At 37.9% G+C, this 21,608-nt stretch overlaps 2 protein-coding genes across 2 annotated transcripts; both read right to left on the reverse strand.

Moving 5' to 3' along the window:
• Positions 1-1,755: 1,755 nt before the first annotated feature.
• On the reverse strand, positions 1,756-5,292 carry LOC120440754. The gene is made up of 4 exons (XM_039613962.1): positions 5,146-5,292; positions 3,604-3,873; positions 2,924-3,256; positions 1,756-2,642 (listed from the first exon to the last, which is right to left on the reverse strand). Exons 1-4 carry the CDS (start codon positions 5,216-5,218, stop codon positions 2,539-2,541), a joined length of 780 nt encoding a protein of 259 aa, XP_039469896.1. The 5' UTR covers positions 5,219-5,292; the 3' UTR covers positions 1,756-2,538.
• Positions 5,293-17,896: 12,604 nt separating this feature from the next.
• Positions 17,897-20,213, reverse strand: LOC116329976. The gene is made up of 4 exons (XM_039612987.1): positions 20,017-20,213; positions 19,133-19,402; positions 18,642-18,968; positions 17,897-18,386 (listed from the first exon to the last, which is right to left on the reverse strand). The coding sequence occupies exons 1-4, from the start codon at positions 20,087-20,089 to the stop codon at positions 18,127-18,129; spliced, it is 930 nt and encodes a 309-aa protein (XP_039468921.1). The 5' UTR covers positions 20,090-20,213; the 3' UTR covers positions 17,897-18,126.
• Positions 20,214-21,608: the final 1,395 nt, after the last annotated feature.

The following is a 21,608-nucleotide window of genomic DNA, read 5'->3' on the forward strand; positions in this document are numbered from 1 at the left end:
AAACAGCAACTAGAAAAAAAATGCAGGGATATGCAGTGCAACATCCAAGTGATGGTGACAAAAAAATATCCATTTGAAAGCGTTATACAACAAAGTTCAGTATGCAAACACCGAAATTCAGGAGGAGAAGCAACGACAGGAAAAATCACAAGAAAACACACAGTCTTCGCTTGAAGAACTGCTGAAGAAAAATGACAAGTTACAAGCCATCATTGACAAAGAACGACAAAAAGACATAGGATAAGCATGAGAAAAACAAAGAAGTGCGAGAAAAAACTGATGAAAAGCAAGAAACATTAGAAGAACTGGAGAAACGCTGAAGAATCTTGAGGTGCAGGATGAACACTTTTTCACCGACATGACAAATCTCATAGCGCAAAACAAAGATCTGCATGAAATCTGCCTAAAAAAGAAAAGAAAGCAGTTTGGGATCTTCTGGAAAAGGACTTCTTCCCAAGAGTAGCCTCATCTTCCTCCTTCAGGGGCTAATTATTCAATAAAATACACAACTAAATTCAGTGTGCTTCAGGGTCTTATTTAATTTTAACATTACTGATGAAAAACACTGTTTAGCAGTGCTTACGAAAAGCTGAATAACTTAAACTGAGCTTTATTTAAAATGACGTCCTGTTTTTAGATGAGTCGACAGGTTTGAGTTGGATAACAGGTACCAGTTCAAGACTTAAAACTCACCGTAATTAGAAAATAAAATTTAAGACAAGTCACACTTTGATCATTTGCCTTCATTTTATAAAGATATGTATGCGTTAGTGTTGACTGATTCTTTTAAGTCTTGTTGTTGCTTTCCCAAAGACCACAAAGATTTAAACAACAAACATATAAAAGTGGAACACAAGTTAAAAATAGAAGGATGAAATAATTTGCGGATTTCTTTCTTTGTAAAAGAATCAGGGAATAAACAAATGCAGATGTACTTCAAGGTTTTAGGAGGCAAAGAAGACAAATAGGCACCATATTATTTTACATGCATTTTTTATAAAACATACATTTAATGCACATCATGATCATTGATAAAGATCATTGAAGACCTGCTGGCATTAAAAAATCATCAAAAGGATTAAAAGGATTCTTTTTAAGGATTAAAAAAAGGCTTACTCTGTAAAATCTATTTAGTTCACTGAGCTTAAATTATGCAAATTTGTTGCCTAAAAAACCTAAGCAAAGCATATTTAAAATGGAAATTAAACACTAAATGTATAAAGGCTAATTTACACCATTGAAAGTGAACAGCATGCCCTTGGTGTTAACACAAAACTCATTGTTGGAGTCAGGGGCAACACAAAAATGACCCCCACCTCCAATTTGTAGTTTAAGTGTTTATACATTTAGCATTTCCTGTCCTCTTTAAGCTGAGTTAGGGAAACTTGTGAATTATTCTCCTGTAGCAGCTCTACCCACAATGCAAAGGTATCGCGTCACAAACAGAAACACAGTTATGGAAACAGCTGCTGTGTACAACATTTGGTACAGGAGGTTTTTGATATAGACTGAAAGTGTGAGGGCTCAGTGGTTGGCACTGTTTCCTCGCAGCTTGGTGATCCAGGGTTCAAACCCATAAACCAAAACCATTTCATAAAGTGTTGATTCACAACAAAATTAATGATTCACAAAATATGAGAATGCACACAGACTTCTGTACACTAAAAGAACAAAATCAGAGGTGTTTTATTTCACAGTTTATTATTCAGTGAGTTTACTGTCAGCTCTACTTAAGGCATTCACGAGGCTCACAAACTAAAATGAGATGACACCTATAAGCTACACCAAAACTGGAAGCAATGCATATATTAAAACATGGAAACATTAGCATGTGGGCGTTGTCTCTAGCATGAACGAAAACTCCTATCAGTCTAATGCCAGTCTCAAACATAAGGCCTGGGAGTCAGAAACATTGCAGCAAAGATCAACTGGAGAGCTCTGGAAAATGTGGAGGAGGGCGTAGATTTTGAACTTTTAACTGTATTATCATAACTTTCACAGCTTTTCAATGAAAATCTTAATAAAGAACACCCTTCACTCATACTACACCAAAGTAATTGATAAACAATTACAATTACAGAAAGTTCCTGTTTTGTTTTCATTATCTACTATATAAATGTGTTGGGGGGCGCTACCCTACATCCCATGCCTCTCCTCTTTTTGATCCACAGCCACCTCGACGCTGCTTCTGCTACGTTGGTGACCAACTTGATAGCTCTTCGCTGGTTAACCTCTGTGATTCCAAGCATCAAAACTTTATATTTTACAAGTCAAGGTAAAACTTTTATCATTTATCACATTTATAATTTTTACACATTTATCATGTAGTTTCACTTTAGCTTCTGAAGCAACTCTAACCAGTCAGTGATCCCAGGATGTTCTGTGTCCTCACAAACATCAAACACTCTTCACTCCAAGGCTAACGCTCTCTCAGGCTCAAACATCAAAATAAAAACAAAAAAAAGTCATTTTACACAGCTGTCTGTACAGGGAATGATTTTTTGATGTAACAGCTTCATGCAACATTCTGTCGTGAATTTACATCAAAGCAGAGAACAGAAACTTTAAACACATGAAGTGAAAAATGAATATTCTGCTGGAGCCTCTCTTCCATGTTGCCTGTCCATTTCTTCCCCCAAAAGCTACAAACAGACAGACAGTTAAAGGGTGCAAAGAAACATCTGTGAATCAGAGACTGAGCTGTCATTATTGTAAGACTGTGATGTACGGTGGCTCAGAGAGTTTACTGCAGTATGCAGTGTATCATTTAATCAAGAAGTCAACTGATATGAGTTCACTGACACACATAGCTACCTAATAAACAGAGATAAAGCTGCTTTATCCTTTTTCACTGTCAGCAAGGTTTTGCTAGTTTCTGAAGGGTAAATTACGATTTTGTTGACTTTTAGTTTCTCAGACTTACGTTGGAGTGTAAGATTTAGTTTTTCTGATGTCACCACTGGAGGGGGTTGTGGTCCAGCTGGTCCCAGCTCCAGCTTGGCTTCACAGCAGTACTGGGCTCCATCATCTTCTCTACTGGAATTGATGTTCAGAGTAAAGGTCTCATTCACTGGTTTCTTCTCTTCACTGTGGTTGGACTGTAGGTGACCCAGTGCTGTGTTTCCTCTGTAGAAGGTCACAGTGAGGCTTTGAACAGGAGCTACGTTCTGTACGCTACACTGCAGGGTGTACTGCTGATTCTCAAACATCATCCCAGTGTGGTTTACAAAGCTGATGGAGACACTTTCTGGAGGCTCTGAGAAGACAGGGAAAGAAAGAGTAACACAGATAGATGTTAGTCAGTAACTGCTGAGAGTATGAATCCATCTAACTGGAAAGAAAGGGAAAGAAACAAAAAATGTAAAGAACAACACAGAATGCAAGCTAAAGACTTGTTAACAACAACTGAGAGGATGAATCCATGTAACTGTATATTTACGCAGATAAAGAGGTTGATTTGCGATTATAAATTATGAAAAATTCATTAGCAAGTGTCATGATCTAGAGTACATATTTACATATTTACACAAAGAGATCAAATTCAGATTATAAATGATGCAAAATTCACTAGTAAGTCTGATGTTATAACGTAAGCATACTTACGATAGATAGATAGATCCAGAGCGCTACAGCACTGATCACCAGCACCATTGTTATAATAGCACATGACAGATATGCCCCATTCAGTCAGTCTGTCAACTGTCCAGATCATCGTGGTTCCATGTCCTGTAACTTTTCCCACAGGGTGCTCCAAACCAAAAACATCTTCACTGCAGTCCTTCTGACATACATCACATGTAACACTGGCTGGGTCACCGTACTTCACTACCAGTGCAGATGGAGTGAACACAGGACACTCTGTGCAGCCCAAACCTGTAAGAAACAAAGTATATATGTCTGAGATAATCAAGAAAACCATAATGACACCAGTGCTTTATAATCCATCTTATGACTTTATATTTTGCAATAATTATATATTTTCTTGTTGGTAATTCACAGTCTCAAAATATCTGGATGTTTGGTGATTTAGCAGTAAAGTCAGAACAAATCTACAAAGAAATAAACATTTATCTTGAATGGATGTATGTCACATTTGGACTAGATCTGGAAAAGATTTGTTTTATGCCATTATAACACAAAGTATCCTTAATAGCCTTCTCTTACCTGTACATGATGTAGTTCTGATGTATGTTTTTTTTACTTGCTTGTTTCAGAACAGTAACCAATTTATAACTGATTAGAATATTTTCATTGTAAGATTCAATGATAACCTTACATATTATTCAGACATTCAACTAACAGCCATAGTAATTACTTGAAGTTTGTAAGTGTCAATCAAGATCTGCGGCTGCAGATCGTGTGTTCCTTTTGTGAGGACCTAAACATAGACAAAGGAAGGCAAAACTAGATTTTTAACAAAAAGGAAACCGTTTATTAAGGATGGTAGAAAGACATGACCAAAAATTGTCAAACCAAAATAACAGAGAAAACCTGGAACACTGGGAATACCTTGGAAACACCTTGGAATAATAACAGAAACATGGAAACACGAGGAAGGATTCACGGAGGATTTACAGACGATCTGACAATGAACACAGGGAAACTAAATATATACACATGAGGGTGACGAGGGAAGTGGAAACAAATGGGGAACATGGCTGGGATGAACAGACATAGTGACACAGGGGAAGTAAAATGGAACACAATGAACACGGGATGAGTGACTGTCAAAATAAAACAGGAAACATAGTGAGACACAGAATAGCACACACGGGCTAGTCTGTGTCACTGGGACCTAGGTTAGAACAGACATGGGGACAAACGGACTGGGGAGATGGAGAAGATGAGAGACTCTGACAGGAGACACGGGGATGACAGAGACTCAAGAGGAACCTAACACAAGAAACATAAACTAGGCATACAAGAAAGCTTAGAAACATGTAACTAACTAAACTTGAGGCTGACTCTAAAACTGGAATTTAACCCGTCTTTAAAATAGAAACAGTCACAAAAACACAATAACCATAAGACACTTGGTAAAAGACCCAGCACCCTGACAGTAAGACTAACATTCAGCAGAATCAGGGCTAAACAAGAACATCCCGAACACAGCCTCTTTTTATAGCTGGGAAACCTTTAACTTACCACAGCTGGACACATGGTGGGTGCACAGAAAAGTTACTGAGGAGGCAACCAGAAGAATAAAATGGAAAAACATTATTCCCAGCTAGATTTTTAGAAATCAAATGATCAAACATGAAACCCAAAGGTGTACAGAGAGGGAATCTGTTCTGCGAGTTCCCCGTTTTGCTTTTCTTCAGTAGGAGAACAATGTTGGCAGAGTAGCCTGTTTACCAAAAATACATCCGCTCATCTGTTTTTTTTTGTTTTTGTTTTTTTCAATCTTCAAAGATAGTCAGCTGTGAAAGTGAAACTCTGTTTTTCTGAAATCACAGATTCAAGTCAAGTCTGTCTCCTGAGGAGGTTTTACAGTCCAGATCAAAAGTTTAAGACCACTTGCAAAATGACAAAAAATCATATTTTGCATTGTTAGATCTTAACAAGGGTCCAAGTAGAGCAACAAGAAGAAATGAGAGTGACACAAGCAATTTATTGAAAACAGTGCTTAAACTTAAACAGGCTGTTTTACCTGATCAAAAGTTTAGGAGCATCTTCTCCGTGGAGGGTACTGCTGCTTGTGGATGTTCAACTTATAGCCAAGCATCTCACTCATTACTGGTTCTACAAGCTCCCGAACCATGGGGTGTTTGTACAACGAGCTATAAACACACGAAGATGGAGTAAGTATGGCTCCTAGGCAAGGACTGTAGGAGAAAGCGTCTTGTCTCTGAAAAGAACATGGCAGCGCGCCTTAAGTTTGCAAAAATTACATCTGAACAAACCACAAGACTTCTGAAACACTGTCCTTTGGACATATGAGACCAAAGTGGAGATGTTTGACCATAATGCAAAGCACCATATTTGGAGAAATTAAACACAGCATCAACACGTCATATCACCTGTGCATGGCAGTGATAAGTTAGGCCTGCATTGCAAACACAGAAGCTGGGCACCTGGGAGTCACTGACTTGAGCATGAACTCCTCTGTATGCTTTGACAGTATAAGCTTGGCTGAAATTGGGTCATGCAACAAGACAATGATCCCAAGCACGGCAGGAAAACCACAAAGGAACGCCTGGAAAAGAAAAAAGAAGTGTTGCAACGACCCAGTCAAAGTCCAGACTGCAACTTGATTGAAATGCTGTGGCAGAAACTTAAGAGAGCTGTGCATCAACAAATGAACTGAAGCAAAATTCTAAAGAAGAGCGTGCCACAAGTCCTGATAATATGATTAAGGAAAGGATTCATGCCTTTCTTATAAACGTGTTTCTACAAGCTATTGAATAATTGGTTGTCTCTTTCTCAATTTGACTTTATGTCTATTCAATTGCATGTTGTTTTACACCTGAGGTTAGGTTAGATTCAGTGGGGTTTAGATTTATCATGCTTTTGTTTTATTATTTCAATTAATTTAATTCAGTTGCTTTTAATTGTCTAATTTTCTCATTGTATATTATGCATTAGCTGTACCTGGATATAAGCACTCTCTAAATCTGGGCTTTTGTGCACTGTCATATGGAACTTGTCAAAAAATCTTTTTGTTGTTGTTGTTGTTTGTCTGTTTGCTTGTTTGTTTTTTAAAAAGAAAATTAATTAGCAAATTTCTAGATGTGACTCCTCATGTAGTTCTAATTAAATGCATAATTAAACATAGTTTTGAATATGATTTTCCCTCTTACAGCCTCTATTGTCTGTATGATTACATGTGGTTCAAACCTATTGGCTGCATAAGTGAAATTTTGGTAGTTCATGCTGAAAGACGAAATTTTGTCCTCATGAGTGACACTGAAATGAACGGCAATGTGGTACATTCCTTTCTCTTCACTTCCCAGGGATCTTTATCAGTTTCCTGAGACTCCTCCCATGCTCCTCATTAAAGTACCAGTTACAGTGTATGGGCCAACCTGACTCAAGTGTACAAGAAAATGAAGGTACGCATGATATGAGATCATTTACATCCTTGAAAAACTGACAGGGAATGTGTATTTTTAAAGCCTTGTTGTAAATACGCTTACATCAGTGGCTTGAAGTGACTTTTACAGAAAGCCAAATCCACCACGCAAATAAAACATTTTCCTCCACTATTTAGTATTCACTAGCTGGGCCCACGTCCTCATTTTAGGTTTGACAGCATTTTAGTAGGTAAAGATGAAGAATGCTTGGACATGAATTGAGCTGCGGTTTGGGGAAGGCCTCTAAGGGGACTGGCGCCACCTCCCGGGCCTGGCAGATCCCCATGTACTAAATAGAAGTAAGGAAGTTAAAGAATTGAGAACAAGGAGGGAGGGAGGGTGGGGCACGTAAACGAGAATGAACAGCTTGCAGAACTGGGGGAACCTATATAGATGACAACCGGAAGGAGCGTGTTTGGAGGCGTGGTCCCGCTCCTGAAATTCCGATACATAATCTTCAAAATAAGATAAGCTGGATCCCATTAAAATGAGCTGCATGACTTTCATGTCTTCCTGGTGAAGTATTGCAAAATATTATTTCATCTTATTAGTTCTATTATTAATTAAATATTTACTATATTGCCAAAGCGATTTACTGTTAACTGACAATGACAAGTGGTGGAGGAAATTTTCAAACTATTCCTTTAGGAAAAGCTTTAATAAAACACTATGAAAACACCTTACAGTAGTCATCATAAAAATGTGCATATCTGTAAAATTGCACAATAATATCAAAAATTTAAAATATATATATTCTGCAGATAAATTGGTGTTATGTAGTCAATATTACTGCTGTATATGTGCTTAAAGTTGAACTCATTTTAAATACTTTGCATTATGTTTAAAATCCAGCAGCAGATGTTTTTAATGGCTGTCCTGCGAGGACCACGTATCTCAGGAAAAAAACACAATCTCTGTGTTCAGGCCCACGTGTTAAATTATATTACATAGCTTAAGCAGTGTGTGCATTTTCTCTTGCTAACTACTTTGGCCAAGATGTGTAAGATAGAGAAGACTGAGTGTTAAAAAGATGTTATCTCACCCCATGCCAATTTACCAATTACCCAATTTACCAAGATGACCTCAGAATAACTTTGGTTTCTGCTAAAAAAAAAAAAAAAAGAATATCCTCTAAAATATCCTTTAAATACTGAAGCCTAGTCACTAAAACTGTTTGCATTACAACTGACTGTAGTGCAGACCGATCTGCACTTCTGTTATGTGTGCATTGAAGGAATTCCATCTTATGAGAATTAAACTGTCTTCTCTTTTAGTGCTCAAATCTGCTGCACCTTTCAATAGCTCAATTTTATGTGAGTGAAGTTGCCAACAGTACATTTGTAAACATGTACATTTATAAACAGTACATTTGTATAAAGAATGAAACCAGCACCACTGAATGAACTGTGAGGTCAGTTCCTTGATCATTAATATGCAAATTGTCATGGCCATTGATCAACAACCACTCATCAAAGCCCACTGATCAAAGATCATTGATCAATGGCCATGAGTACCATTCACAGAGAGTTGGGGAATGGCTGCAATCACAGCGTTGTAAGATGGTGAAAGATGTGAAAAGACACTGCTGTTTATACAATTTAAGTCTCTAAATTGTATAAACAGCAGTGTCCAACATAATCATAGTGATTGTGGGCAAGTTTGTGTGCAAGTGGGGATGGGGCAGTCAGTGGAAAGGCAATGCAGGTCTGGAGTTGGTGTATGTGAGAGGAGAGAGTGAATTCAGCATCTTGACAGCCTGATGGATGAAGCTGTCTGTCAGTCTCCTGGTTCGAGCTTGGAGGCTCTTAAGTCTCCTTCCTGATGGCAGCAAACTGAAGAAGCTGTTGGACAGATGAGTAGAGTCACCTGTAATGCAGAGGGCTTTCCAGATGAGGCGGGTGCAGTAGATCTCCTGCAGGGAGGGAAGAGAATTACCCACAATCCTCTCCACTGTTCTCACTATTCGCTGTAATTTTTTCCGGCAGGACCCAGTGCAGGAGTCATACCACACAGTGATGCAGCTGCTGAGGATGCTCTCAAGAGTCGCTGTTGGGCTTTACTGACCAGTGATGCTGTGTTTTTTAACCAGGAGAGATCTTCTGGGATGTGCACACCCAGGAACTTGGTGCTGCTTACCCTCTCCACAGCAGCACCATTGATAGTTAGTGGGGTGTGGAGGGAGTGAGTTCTCCTGAAGTCTATGATGATGTCCTTGGTCTTCTCAATGTTCAGGAACAGGTTGTTGTTGCTGCACCAATCGGCCAGATGAACTTCACTCCTGTAGTAGATCTCATCGTTGTTGCTGATGTGACCCACCGCAGTTGTGTCATCTGCAAATTTGATGAAAAGGTTGGAGCTGTGTGATGGTGTGCAGTCGTGGGTCAGCAAAGTAAAGACAAGGGGGCTCAACACACATCATTGGGGAGCCCAGGTATTCAGTGTTCTTGTGCTGGAGGTGTTGCTGCCGCCCCGTACTGTCTGCTGTCTTCCTGTCAGGAAATCCAGCAGCAAGTTTCACAGCGAGGCGCTGATCCCCAGCAGATCCAGTTTGTGAATGAGCTGCTGCGAAATGATGGTGTTGAATGCTGAACTGAAGTCTATGAACAGCATTCTAACGTATGAGTCTCTAGTGTCCAGATGTGTGAGGGCTAAGTGAAGGGTAGTTGAAACTGCATCATCGGTTGAGCGGTTTGGCCAAAAACTGAAGTGGATCCAGGTTGGGGGGAAGAGATGTTTTGATTTGATGCATGACTAACCGTTCAAAGTACTTCATAATGATGGAGGTGAGTGCGACCAAACGGTAGTCGTTAAAGCAGGAGGTAGATGACTTCAGTACAGGAATGATGGCGGAGGCTTTGAGGCATGTGGGAACGACAGCCTGGCTCAGTGATGTATTCCACAGAGTTCCACAGCACAGTCCCTCAGTGCTTACCCAGGGATGTTATCAGGACCTGGGGCTTTGCATGTAATGATCCTGGCAAGGGATCTCCACACACTGACTGGGGATAGTGTCACTCCCGGTTGTTGGGGGGGGTGGAGTTTTCTGTGCGGGGGTGAAGTTCTGTGCCTCAAAGCGAGCTAAGAACTTGTTTAGCTCATCTGGTAAAGAGGTGGAACCGACAGCGATCTACGGAGTGGGCTTGTAGTCTGTGTTGGTTTTTATTCCTTGCCACAGCCTCCGAGTATCTCTGCTGTCGCTGAAGCTTTGTGAAATCTTCCTGGAGTATTGCCTTTTCGCCTCTGATGCCATGTGACAGGTTTGCCCTTACTGTTCTTAGGCTCACCTCATCCCCAGCTCTGAAGGCTGCATTTCTCAACCTCAGGAGCCTGTAGACCTCACCTCTGAAACATGGTTTCTGATTGGCCCGAAAAGTGATAGTCTTGGTCTCTGTGACATCATCGATGCATTTTGAGATGTAGGCAATGACAGCTTCTGTATATTTCTGAAAGTCTGTGGAGCAGTCTGTTTAAAGATCTCCCAGTCTGTGGTGGAAAAGCGGTCTTGCAGTGCCTCTGAGGACCCTTCTGGCCACACACCTGCTTACAAACTGGTTTTGTGACTTTGACCAGGGGCCTGTATGCTGGCATTAGCATAGCAGTGATGTGATCAGAGGCACCAAGGTGGGGGAGGGGGAGGGCTTTGTAATCTCCTCTCTGGGTGGTGAAAACATTGTCCAAAAAAACAATGACACAAATGAACACAATGACACCACAGGGAAAGAGAAACTAAACACAATGACAAACACACAATACGCTTTCAAAATAAACCAGGAAACACTGAGAAAATAACAATAATCAAAGAATAAAACTAAAACACAAAACACTGGGCCGTAGACCCAGTACCGTGACAACAGGATCACTACGGGTTTTTGCTTAGGCAGCAGTTGTCCTTCTCTCCTGGATCGGCTGGAGCTTTCTGTAGGTGCCTTCCCAGCTTTGACAAATGTCCAGCTGGGATAACCCCATTTACTCAGGGCCTTCTTGATGTGCTGTTCTTCTGCTTCCCTGGCTGCTGTGTCTGTGGGAATGGCGTTCCTTCTGTGTTGTAGCGTCCTGATGACACCCAGTTTGTGCTCCAGTGGATGATGAGAGTCAAACCTTAGATACTGATCCGTATGTTGATTGATTGATTTTTATTGATTAGCATACAGAATACAAAATAAAGATTACCAAAAAGCAAAAAAAATCATGAGACAAGGCTAATCAAAGGGTATTGGCTGAAGCATTTGCTTATTATGCCAACCCTTTTAACAAAAATCTTTTGCATGCAGCTCCTGTACACAGGGCTCAAGCAAAGAATAAAAAAGAAAGCAAAGCAAAAACAAACAAACAAACAAACAAAAATTTTTTCCACCTTAGATAATTACATCAAAGCAAAACAATCAAGAGTTTCAGAATTATTATTTTTGCTCTTTTCATTCTTGATTAATATATTTTTCTAATACTCTATTTTTAAACATGTTTTTAAACAAGGAAAATGAACTACACCTTTTCAAATCATTGTCATAACTATTCCACAGGTTAACTCCTCTAACAGAAACACATCTTTGCTTTATGTTTGTCCTTATCTTGTTTGTTTTAAAGACATCTGTTCCCCTTAAGTCATATTGACTCTCTCTGACTTTAAACAGCTTCTGAATACTGCGGCAAAGCAAGTTATTTTGTGCTTTATACATTATCTGTGCCATTTTATATTCGACTAAATCATAAAATTTCAGGGTATTCAGATTAATAAACAAAATGTTAGTTGGTTCTATATAGTTTGATTGATTTATAATTCTTATAGCTCTTTTTGTAACTTGAAAATAGGAAGAGTATTTGTTTTATATGCATTACCCCATATCTCCAGACAATAAGTCATATATGGAAGCAACAGAGAACAATAAAGTGTGTATAATGATTTTTGTTCAGGACATGCTTTGTTTTGTAGAGAATAGCAATGGTTTTTGACATTTTGTTGTCACATGATTTATATGAGACTTCCAGCTCAGCTTATCATCAATTAGCACTCCAAGAAATTTATTTTGAACACTCTTTCAATTTCAATTCCATTAACCCTGATTTTAGATACATTTTCATTTGTCTAGTGCCAAAAATAATCAATTTTGTTTTCTTTATATTTAATGATAACTTATTTACATCAAACCAGTTTTTAATATATTTAACTCCTTTTCCACTGTAGTCAGAAGCTGTTCTAGGTCTTTACCTGAGCAATACAGAGTGGTATCATCAGCAAACAATACACATTTTAACAGTTTGGAAACACTACATATGTCATTTATATATAATATGAATAATTTAGGGCCCAGCACAGAGCCCTGAGGAACACCACAAGTTACCTTCAACTGATTAGATTTTACATTATTGATTTCAACATATTGATATCTGTCATCCAGGTAACTTTTCATCCACTTATATGCTATCCCTCTTATACCATATCTCTAGTTTATTCATTAATATAGAATGATCAATTGTATCAAACGCCTTTTTAAGTCTATAAAACACCAACGGTATATTCCTTATTATCTATTGCATTAGATATCCCTTCTACAAGTTCCATCACTGCCATCGAAGTGGACCTTTTCACTCTAAAGCCATATTGGTTATCACTTAGGAGATTATGCTTCTCTATATATTTATCAAGTCTATTAACAAATAACTTTTCTAAAATTTTTGAGAACTGTGGGAGTAGTGATATTGGCCTGTAATTGGTAAACTGACATCTCTCTCCGTTTTATGGATTGGAATAACTTTTGCTGTTTTCATTTGTGAGGGAAACATACCAGTTCGAAAGGACAGATTACAAATGTATGCAAAGGTTGCACTATATATTCTATAATACTCTTAACTAATTTCATGTCAATACCAAAACAGTCAGTGGACTTTTTATTTTGAATGTCTTCACAATGTTAATTATTTCTCTATGAGTTACAGCACCAATAAACATGGAGGACACATTCTGAGTAATATGTTTATTTAGGTCATTATTATTTCTTGACTCTGGAATTTCTTTTGCTAAATTAAAGCCAACATTTACAAAGAAATCATTAAATTCATTTACAATGTCTTTAGTTTTATCAAGCACAATATCTTTATCTTTTTAAAATAGTCTGGATAATTCTTATTTTTGAGCCCTTTTTGATTATGCTATTTAATATCCTCCATGTTTCTTGTGTGTTACTTCTATTTTGCTCCAATAATGTGTGGTAATATTCTTTCTTACTTGTTCTTATAATATTTACTAATCTATTTTTATATAACTTGTACTTTATTTCAGCATCTTTTGTCCTCAGTTTTATGAATCTCTTATATAGATTATTTTTCATTTTACATGCATCTTCTATCCCCTTTGTGATCCATGGCTTATTTGATCTGTGATGCTTTCTGGTGATTTTCATTAAAGGACAATGTTTTTCATATAGTGAAATTACAGTTGATAGGAATGCATCATATGCACTACTTGAATCTTCATTTGCAAAAACCTCATTCCAATTGTGTTCCTTTAAGTCCGCCTGGAGGGCAGCAATGGCTCTTGTTGTTCTATGTCGTATCATATCAAATGTTTGATTCTTTTTTTTAGTTTTAATCTCAAAATAATTTTCAAAAATTGCAAAAACAGGAAGATGATCGCTTATATCAGTTATAAGAAGTCCACCTACTATTTCATGGTCAATTTTATTTGTGAATATATTATCTATCAATGTAGCTGTATCAATTGTTATTCTACTTGGTTTTATAATTACAGGGAAAAGGCAGTTACTATACATTGTACTGATGAAATCTGTTGTTTTCTGATGTCCATTTGGGTTTAGCAAATCTATATTAAAATCACCACAAATTATTTGCACTTTTTTATCATTTAGGTTGCTAAACATAGCAGCAAGTTTTTCATTGAATGTGTCAAGGCATGATCCTGGTGTCCTATAGATGCAACTTATAATTATATTGCTAGCTTTTGTGTAGGTTTATGGTACACGTCAGCTTTTAGATGTCCCCCCATTACTGATGGAAATCTCACAGTCTAAGAAGGCTAACCTGCCACTTTTCATATCCTGGTTGACCTTTTGACCTTTACATTTTCATTAATATCTTTAAAGCAGAAGCAGCACAAACAACAATTTTAGTAGTATCGTGCAAGATCAATCAATTGGAGACCAGAACAACAAACGACGGAGGCACCAGACAAATGCAATCAAACGATGAGTTTATTAACACAGGAGAGGAAACATCAGCATATGTCTTCCTCTGACAAAAATACACTGATTTTATAGCATAGAGGATTACGCCCCCACGTACGTCAACACAGGTCAAAAATACATTGTGTACAGTCATTGTTTACAGACAAGGGTACATCTTGTACATCTCTAATAACTATAAACAGACATGTAACTTCTCTTTTCTATAACACCTGCCTTTTAAGGTAATAAACTTCAAGCTTCAGGGTCTCTAAGGGCTAATAATTGACCCTCGTCACCAATCACTAAGTAGACAGGATTGGCGCAGGTCTCAAAGAAAAGCAGAAGACACTTGGGCCTTCGCTCAGGCCTGCTACTAGATTAATATGTGTATTGTAAGCATGCATGCAATTAACCTGCTATGTTCTCATCTTCCCTCAACATGTATCACCTGGACACTCTCACCAGTGAAGCTTAAAACGAATGTTCCCTCTAATTTTTCATGTGTCTGAGCGAACACACAAACTCCCTGAGCGATCCCTTGGACCACTGTGAGCGACATCAGACGTGTGCACTGTGGTCACGCCAGCATCTAATCCATCCAAGTTACATGGTTTATTAAAATAATCAAATTACAGCATTTACATTTATGTTAGACTACTTTTAATTAACTGCTTTAGCCCACTTACAATGAAAATTTAAAAAATCCTGTTCATGACCTGTGTAGTATGTTAACACTATTGGAAGTAAAAATAACTTGAACTCCAATTTTGAAAACACAACTTTCTTTCTTCTTTTTTTTTCATAAAGCTCTGACTTGTATTATGAGTCTGTGGTCTGGGAGAGTCCTATAACTCTCTGTCTGCCAAATACAGCATATAATGACCAATGTTGGGCAATTAATTATATAGTTACTACTTCAAAAAAGTAACTCAGTTTGGCAAACAACAAAGTTTTTGCAGCTATTTTTTTTTTTTTTTTTTTAATGCAGCCAAGGCGTTTTTAAATAAACATTTCAAACTATTTACAGAACAATCAGCTGTTCTGCATCAAATCTGATGCCACACAAAATTATTTGTGCCACTCCAAAAATAATTTCTGTCCACTATGAGATAAAGGAGAACAACAGCCTGATACCTGCAGGCCTGACAACAGGAGATGTATCACTCCTGTAACACCTGTAACATTCAGCACTCGCCTCATTGTTCTGACACACACAACAAAACTATTGACAACACTACACACTAACTACACACTAACTACACACTAACTACACAAGATTTGTGCTAAACGTCTCAAATCTCTCACATCTCAGAACACACCCGTCACCCTAAAACTTCCCCCCCGTTTCTTAACAACTAGATGCCACGTTGCCATATCATTTTTTGATTGGTCGACACGGTACTTTTTTCGACCAATGGGAAAGGGTGGGGGTTTGGTTTTGTCTTTGCTCACAGGCGGAGAGTGCTTTCGAGCGTTTTCCTTATAAAACGCCGTTTTTACCGTTTCTTCCCGCAGTAAATATAAACAACGATAGTATTCAGGAAGAAAACCAAACATTGCAGATATTTTTATCATAACTCTGATTTTACGTGGCCTATCAACACAATTTAAAAACTGGTATAAAGTCCACACTTTTTCCGTCAATTGTTCCGTCTGTCCTGCTCACATCTCCAATGGTTGTACACGTTGTCATTAATGTGGCTTCACTGCACATCAGCCACGCCGCTTTGCTAGCTAAAACACCGGTGTCGGCACATAAGGACGCTGTCATAGCCTGTCAACGACGTTGATTGGCTGCGTATATACGAATGTGAATCGCATTATTGGCTGGACTATAGGATAAGGTGGCATCGTTCTAATCCCATACAGGAGCAGCCAGTCACTTACTGACTAACACTGCAAAACAGAATTGTTAAAGTTTTAATTTTACTTTCAATTCAGGTTAGATTTTTTTTGTGCGCAACGCAGATTTTCTGTGCGCAGAGACCGTGCCAGCAGTGCGCAATTGCGCACGTGCGCAGCTTAGAGGGAACATTGCTTAAAACCCTCTTGGATGGAACATCAACTCCAAACAAGCACAGATATGCAATGTGTATAAAATGAACTCAACCTGTGAATAGAAAGGTCACTGTGATGACAAACATATTCAATGCAATATGAACCCTGTAAGAAATATTACTGATAAAATAATGCTGTAAAACATGTTATTAATGCATTTATCATAAGGCAGATTATATGGTAGCAATAAAAGAATCTCTGAATCCTGACAGTAGCACAAACGTAGCACAGTTGATTGACACCAATTTTTTTGATTTCCTTAATGGGGGGACTTGCTGACCTCTGATGACCTCTAGAATTCTTTATTAATATCTCTAAAATGATGGCGGCACAAATGAAAATTTTTGCAGTACAAACCAGCACAAACGTTTGATACCACTTTCGTTGGATTTGAAGAAGGTGGGGGGTCCAACTTCACTCACATCTTAAATTTCTGTAAGCAGGTGTAGTAGAAACAGCAGTATTTGTATATATATATATATATATATATATATATATATATATATATATATATATATATATATATATATATATATATATATATATTTCACAGTCTTTTGATTTTTCATAAGTCATAACTCTTCATAATTCATATACATTCAACTTCAAATATTATGCACAAATGTGTATCTTTATCCTAATAATACCAAGTCATGGCTTCTCTTTCTCTTTTGGGTTTATCACGGTTCTCCAGCTTCCTCTCTATAGTCTAAAAATGGTTTAACAGGCTTCTGCGACTTGTCTTTTCAAACAGGCTAAATGATCACAAAGACAGAAACTTCTCATGTACACATTAAATGTTGTGACCAAGAGGAAGAAGAAGTTGTTTACATTAAAAAAATCAACAACTTTATTTTGGTTTATATTTGGTGTACATACATAGAAAAATCAATTTACACACATAAAACAGAATTCTGTGATTAAAGCCATTCTCAGATCATATGTTTCATTATATAGAAGGAAGCTAAGACTGGTGTTATTGTAACTACAGGAAGATCTGTTATAGTGGCTGTCAGTGAATAAAGCATTAATGCAAAAAAATGTATAATGTGCATTTATATACAAATCAGCACTGTGGTATATGGTTCCAATGTTGGACAGTTAGGTTATCAATTTGGTATTCATGATCCTCACAGGATTAATCCACAGACTGATCGCGACTTTTCTCTGGCAGAAATGATTTGTTGCAACTTTGGTAATGCTGTGACCTCATCAAGGACCATCGTCAGCTCAAATGAAAACATTTCCCTGCAGTGTTATTTATGATTAAATATCTAAATGTACTATGTTCTTAGAGTGAAATATTAGTTTTCCTCCTGCGATCACGACAGAGATTAAAGTAGACTGAGCGAATGTGCACAAAGGGAAAAATGAAGACAAAATTATGAGATGGAACTTATATTTCTGCTGCTCCTCATTTGTTTGTAAAACAAATAGATTATAAATGTGAACACTGTCAGAATGGGCGTGTTCTCATTTATAGACAAATGAAGGTGTTTAATTTCTAATGAATTAAAATGAGGTCGACACTGCAGAGCGACACTACAAATGGAACCACTGAACTCCTGAGAAACATCAGCTTGTTGGTGTTTCTAGCACAGCTGTAAACGACTCTAATGATCTAAATAAAAGAAAGCAACTCTAACTAGTCACCTTAGATCGTTATGTGTGTGCATATATAGAAAAACAAGTCATTTAAATACTGTTCACTCACTGCCTTTAAAGCTAAGAAACTATACAGAAAATGAATGAAGTATTTGCTATGATCTAATTACATTCATTGTTATAAAAGGCTCATGCAATCTTTTGATATGAAATCAGATGACAGCAGAGAGCAGAAGCATTAAACACATGAAGCTGTGAGTTAATATTCTGTTGGAGCTGCTGTTTGGTGTAGTGCTTGTTTGTGCAATTAGTGCTGTCGTGGTCGCTGTTGTCGTTGTGGCTGAGCTTGTAGTTGATTTGGTGGTTGTAGTTATTGACTTTGTAGTTTGGGGTGTTGTGGCTCTTGTGGTTGACCTTGTTGTTGATTTAATGGTTGTAGGTTCTGGCTTTCTGGTTGTGGTTGGTTCAAAATCTAGAAAAAGACAAAGAGGTAATGTGAGCAAATGAACACCTGATGTATAAATCCCGTGTTTTGGTCTGTCTGTTAATATTTTCAGTCTGTAGTCTAAGATAAGCTAACCTGCTCCCAGCTATAGGTTTAAGATTATGCACAGACATGGAAGCGATACCAAACAAAGAAAAAAAAAAGTATGTTGAAAATCTGTGTTGGTTTGGTGTGAATATAAAACTGAGGTTTGATTCTTTTAATTTTCCCACAGTGACTTACAGACTGTAGCAGGGAGTTTTTCTGATGTCACCACTGGAGGGCGCTGTGGTCCAGCTGGTCCCAGCTTCAGCTTGGCTTCACACCAGTACTGGGCTCCATCATCTTCTCTACTGGAATTGATGTTCAGAGTGAAGGTCTCATTCACTGGTTTCTTCTGTTCACTGTTGGACTGTAGGTGACCCAGTGCTGTGTTTCCTCTGTAGAAGGTCACAGTGAGGCTCTGAACAGGAGCTACGTTCTGTACGCTACACTGCAGGGTGTACTGCTGATTCTCAAACATCATCCCAGTGTGGTTTACAAAGCTGATGGAGACACTTTCTGGAGGCTCTGAGGAGACAGGGAAAGAAAGAGTAACACAGATAGATGTCAGTCAGTAACCTCTGAGAGCATGAATCAATCTAACTGTGTATTTACACAAAGAGGTCAAATTCAGATTATAAATGACACAAAATTCACTAAAAAGTCTGATCCTCTAAAGTAAGTATACTTACGATAGATACATAGATCCAGAGTGCTACTACACTGATCACCAGCATCATTGTTATAATAGCACATGACTAATGTGCCCCATTCAGTCAGTCTGTCAACCGTCCAGAACATCGTGGTTCCATTTTTTGTAACTTTTCCCACAGCGTGCTCCAAACCTAAAGCATCTCCACTGCAGTCCTTCTGACATGCATCACATGTAACATTGGCTGGGTCACCGTACTTCACTACCAGTGCAGATGGAGTGAACACAGGATACTCTGTGCAGCTAGAACCTGTAAGAAACAAAGTAAATGTTTGAGACAATCAATAAAACAGTAGTTGCAACAACACTTGATACTAAATCTTATGGTTATATAGTTTACATTTCCTTCTTAATAATTCTCATGGTATTTGGATACTGTTGGGTGATTTGGCAGTAAAAGTTTAAACAAATTCACAAATAAAATGAACATTTGTTTTTTATGAATGTCTGTCACATTTGGACTAGATCCAACAAAGTTTTATATTCTTTAAATACAAAATATCTACAAATAATAACCCTTCACCACCCAACTGTACACGTCTTGTTATATATGTGTGTTTGTTTTTCACTTGAGTTATTAAAAAATTTAAGATTGACTGATTGATTTAAGATTCAATGGTCACATTACAAACTGATCAAGCACTAACATAAGATCCGCAGTTAGAGTAATTAATCTATCACTTTACAACATCTAAAATAAAAAGTGAGAACCATTAAATTAACAGGGTATTACAGTATGCTTCCACCTGTAACAATGGCTCTAAGTTTCTAAGACATTCAGCAGCAGCAGGACTAAATGAGAGCTGTATATTAGTTGTACCATGCACATCGTGAACACAGCCTCTTGGAAAACCCTTCACTTACCTTGACTGGACACTTGGTGGGTGCACAGAAAAGTAACTGAGGAGGCGACCAGAAAAATAAAATAGGAAAACATTATTCCCCGATAGATTTTTAGAAATCAAATGTTGTCAAGAAGATGATCAAACATTTAGTCCAAAGGTGGTCGGAGAGGGGAATGTACTCTACGAGTTCCTCATTTTGGTTTTCTATTGTAAGGGAACAATGTTGGCACTGTAGCCACACCACACATCCGCTGTTTTTTTTCCTTTCCTGTTTTACAGCCATCAAGTTATCAATGTTGGCAAATTGTGAAAACGAAAGTGTAGCATTGTCACCATTATACATACTGCAATCTTTTTATATACTGACTTTAAAGTAGTAATATCCTCATAATAATTAAAAAAATATCAATCAATCAGTATGACTAAGGAGCCTTGAAAAAAAAGCGACTGGACTTCTTCAAGTTGCTTGAAGACGTTTCACCTCTCATCCGAGAAGCTTCTTCAGTTCTAGGGTCAAATGTTGGAGAGCCCCAGATTTAAGCTCTGTGGGAGTATCCCCCCCCCTTAACACACCATGCACTGTTTTATGTTTTTTTTATCAGTCTTGAGGTTTAAGCATTTAGTGTGTGCTTCCTAATGTTTGTTTTATATCCAGTTTGTACTTATTGTGCAGTTACTGTTTTGGTTTTTTTGCTTGTTGCTTTTAATGCCATTACAGTATACCATGCATTAGCTTGAGTACTCTGTATATGCAGCATAACTTTTCTAAACTGTAATATGGGAGAAAAATCAGTTGTGCAATTAAACTGCCAGAGCTTTAGTCGTGAGCCAGCATTAGACAGTGGCTCTAATTAAAGTGAAGATTATCCAGTTTTACATGTTCTGAGTGTCCCATTTCAGTCCTGTATTGTAGGCTATGGAGAACTCACACAGACCTGCACAGTGCACTCAAACATATTTATCTGTACATAATATCTGTAGGCTGATAGGGTCCACACTTACAGGCAATAATATTGAAGGTTTGGTACTTTGGCTGAAGGAAAAGAGGAAGTTTTGTGCTCATAAGTCACATTGAAATGAATGTGACTGTGGTACATTCCTTTCCTCTTTGCTTCCCCGGTGATCTTTATCACGGTTTCCTGAGGCTCCTCCCATTCTGTATCAGTCTTGTATTTATTCACTCAATAACAACGGTATTATTTCTGCACTTTCTGTTTTAACCCCAGTTCTCTGTATGACTGACCTATCTCAAGTGTATCAACAGATGAAGGCAGAACATCATAACTAATTTATAGACTTAAACTGTGAGTCTTTAAAAAAACAAACAAAAACATTCAGTCCTGCCAAGTCCGACTTTCAGCACCTTTACAACCATCTAGGAAGTGAAAGCACAGCGTACGCCAGTAATTACCACACCATCTGAACAAATAAAATTATAGCTCACATACTGGTCACATACTCAACTGAAGCGCTGCTCATTACCTACATTACTTGCGACTTATTGGTTATAGCTGCTTAATTTCTCGTTAATGGGAATATCTAAACAGCCAATCACATGACACTGATTTAAGGGACTCTGACATGCCAGGATTGTTGGTGCCAGACAGGCTG

This window comes from Oreochromis aureus, linkage group 6 (genome assembly GCF_013358895.1).
Source record: "Oreochromis aureus strain Israel breed Guangdong linkage group 6, ZZ_aureus, whole genome shotgun sequence".
Taxonomy (NCBI): domain Eukaryota; kingdom Metazoa; phylum Chordata; class Actinopteri; order Cichliformes; family Cichlidae; genus Oreochromis; species Oreochromis aureus.

Coding starts and splice junctions, on each gene's coding strand:
- LOC120440754 (XM_039613962.1), bottom strand. CDS start 5,218: ATGTTTTTCCATTTTATTCTTCTGGTTGCCTCCTCAGTAACTTTTCTG. Junction 3,257..3,603: donor TCTGGATCTATCTATCTATC/GTAAGTATGCTT, acceptor CTGTCTTCTCAG/AGCCTCCAGAAAGTGTCTCC. Junction 2,643..2,923: donor ACTAAATCTTACACTCCAAC/GTAAGTCTGAGA, acceptor GTCTGTTTGTAG/CTTTTGGGGGAAGAAATGGA.
- LOC116329976 (XM_039612987.1), bottom strand. CDS start 20,089: ATGTTTTCCTATTTTATTTTTCTGGTCGCCTCCTCAGTTACTTTTCTG. Junction 18,969..19,132: donor TCTGGATCTATGTATCTATC/GTAAGTATACTT, acceptor CTGTCTCCTCAG/AGCCTCCAGAAAGTGTCTCC. Junction 18,387..18,641: donor AAAACTCCCTGCTACAGTCT/GTAAGTCACTGT, acceptor GTCTTTTTCTAG/ATTTTGAACCAACCACAACC.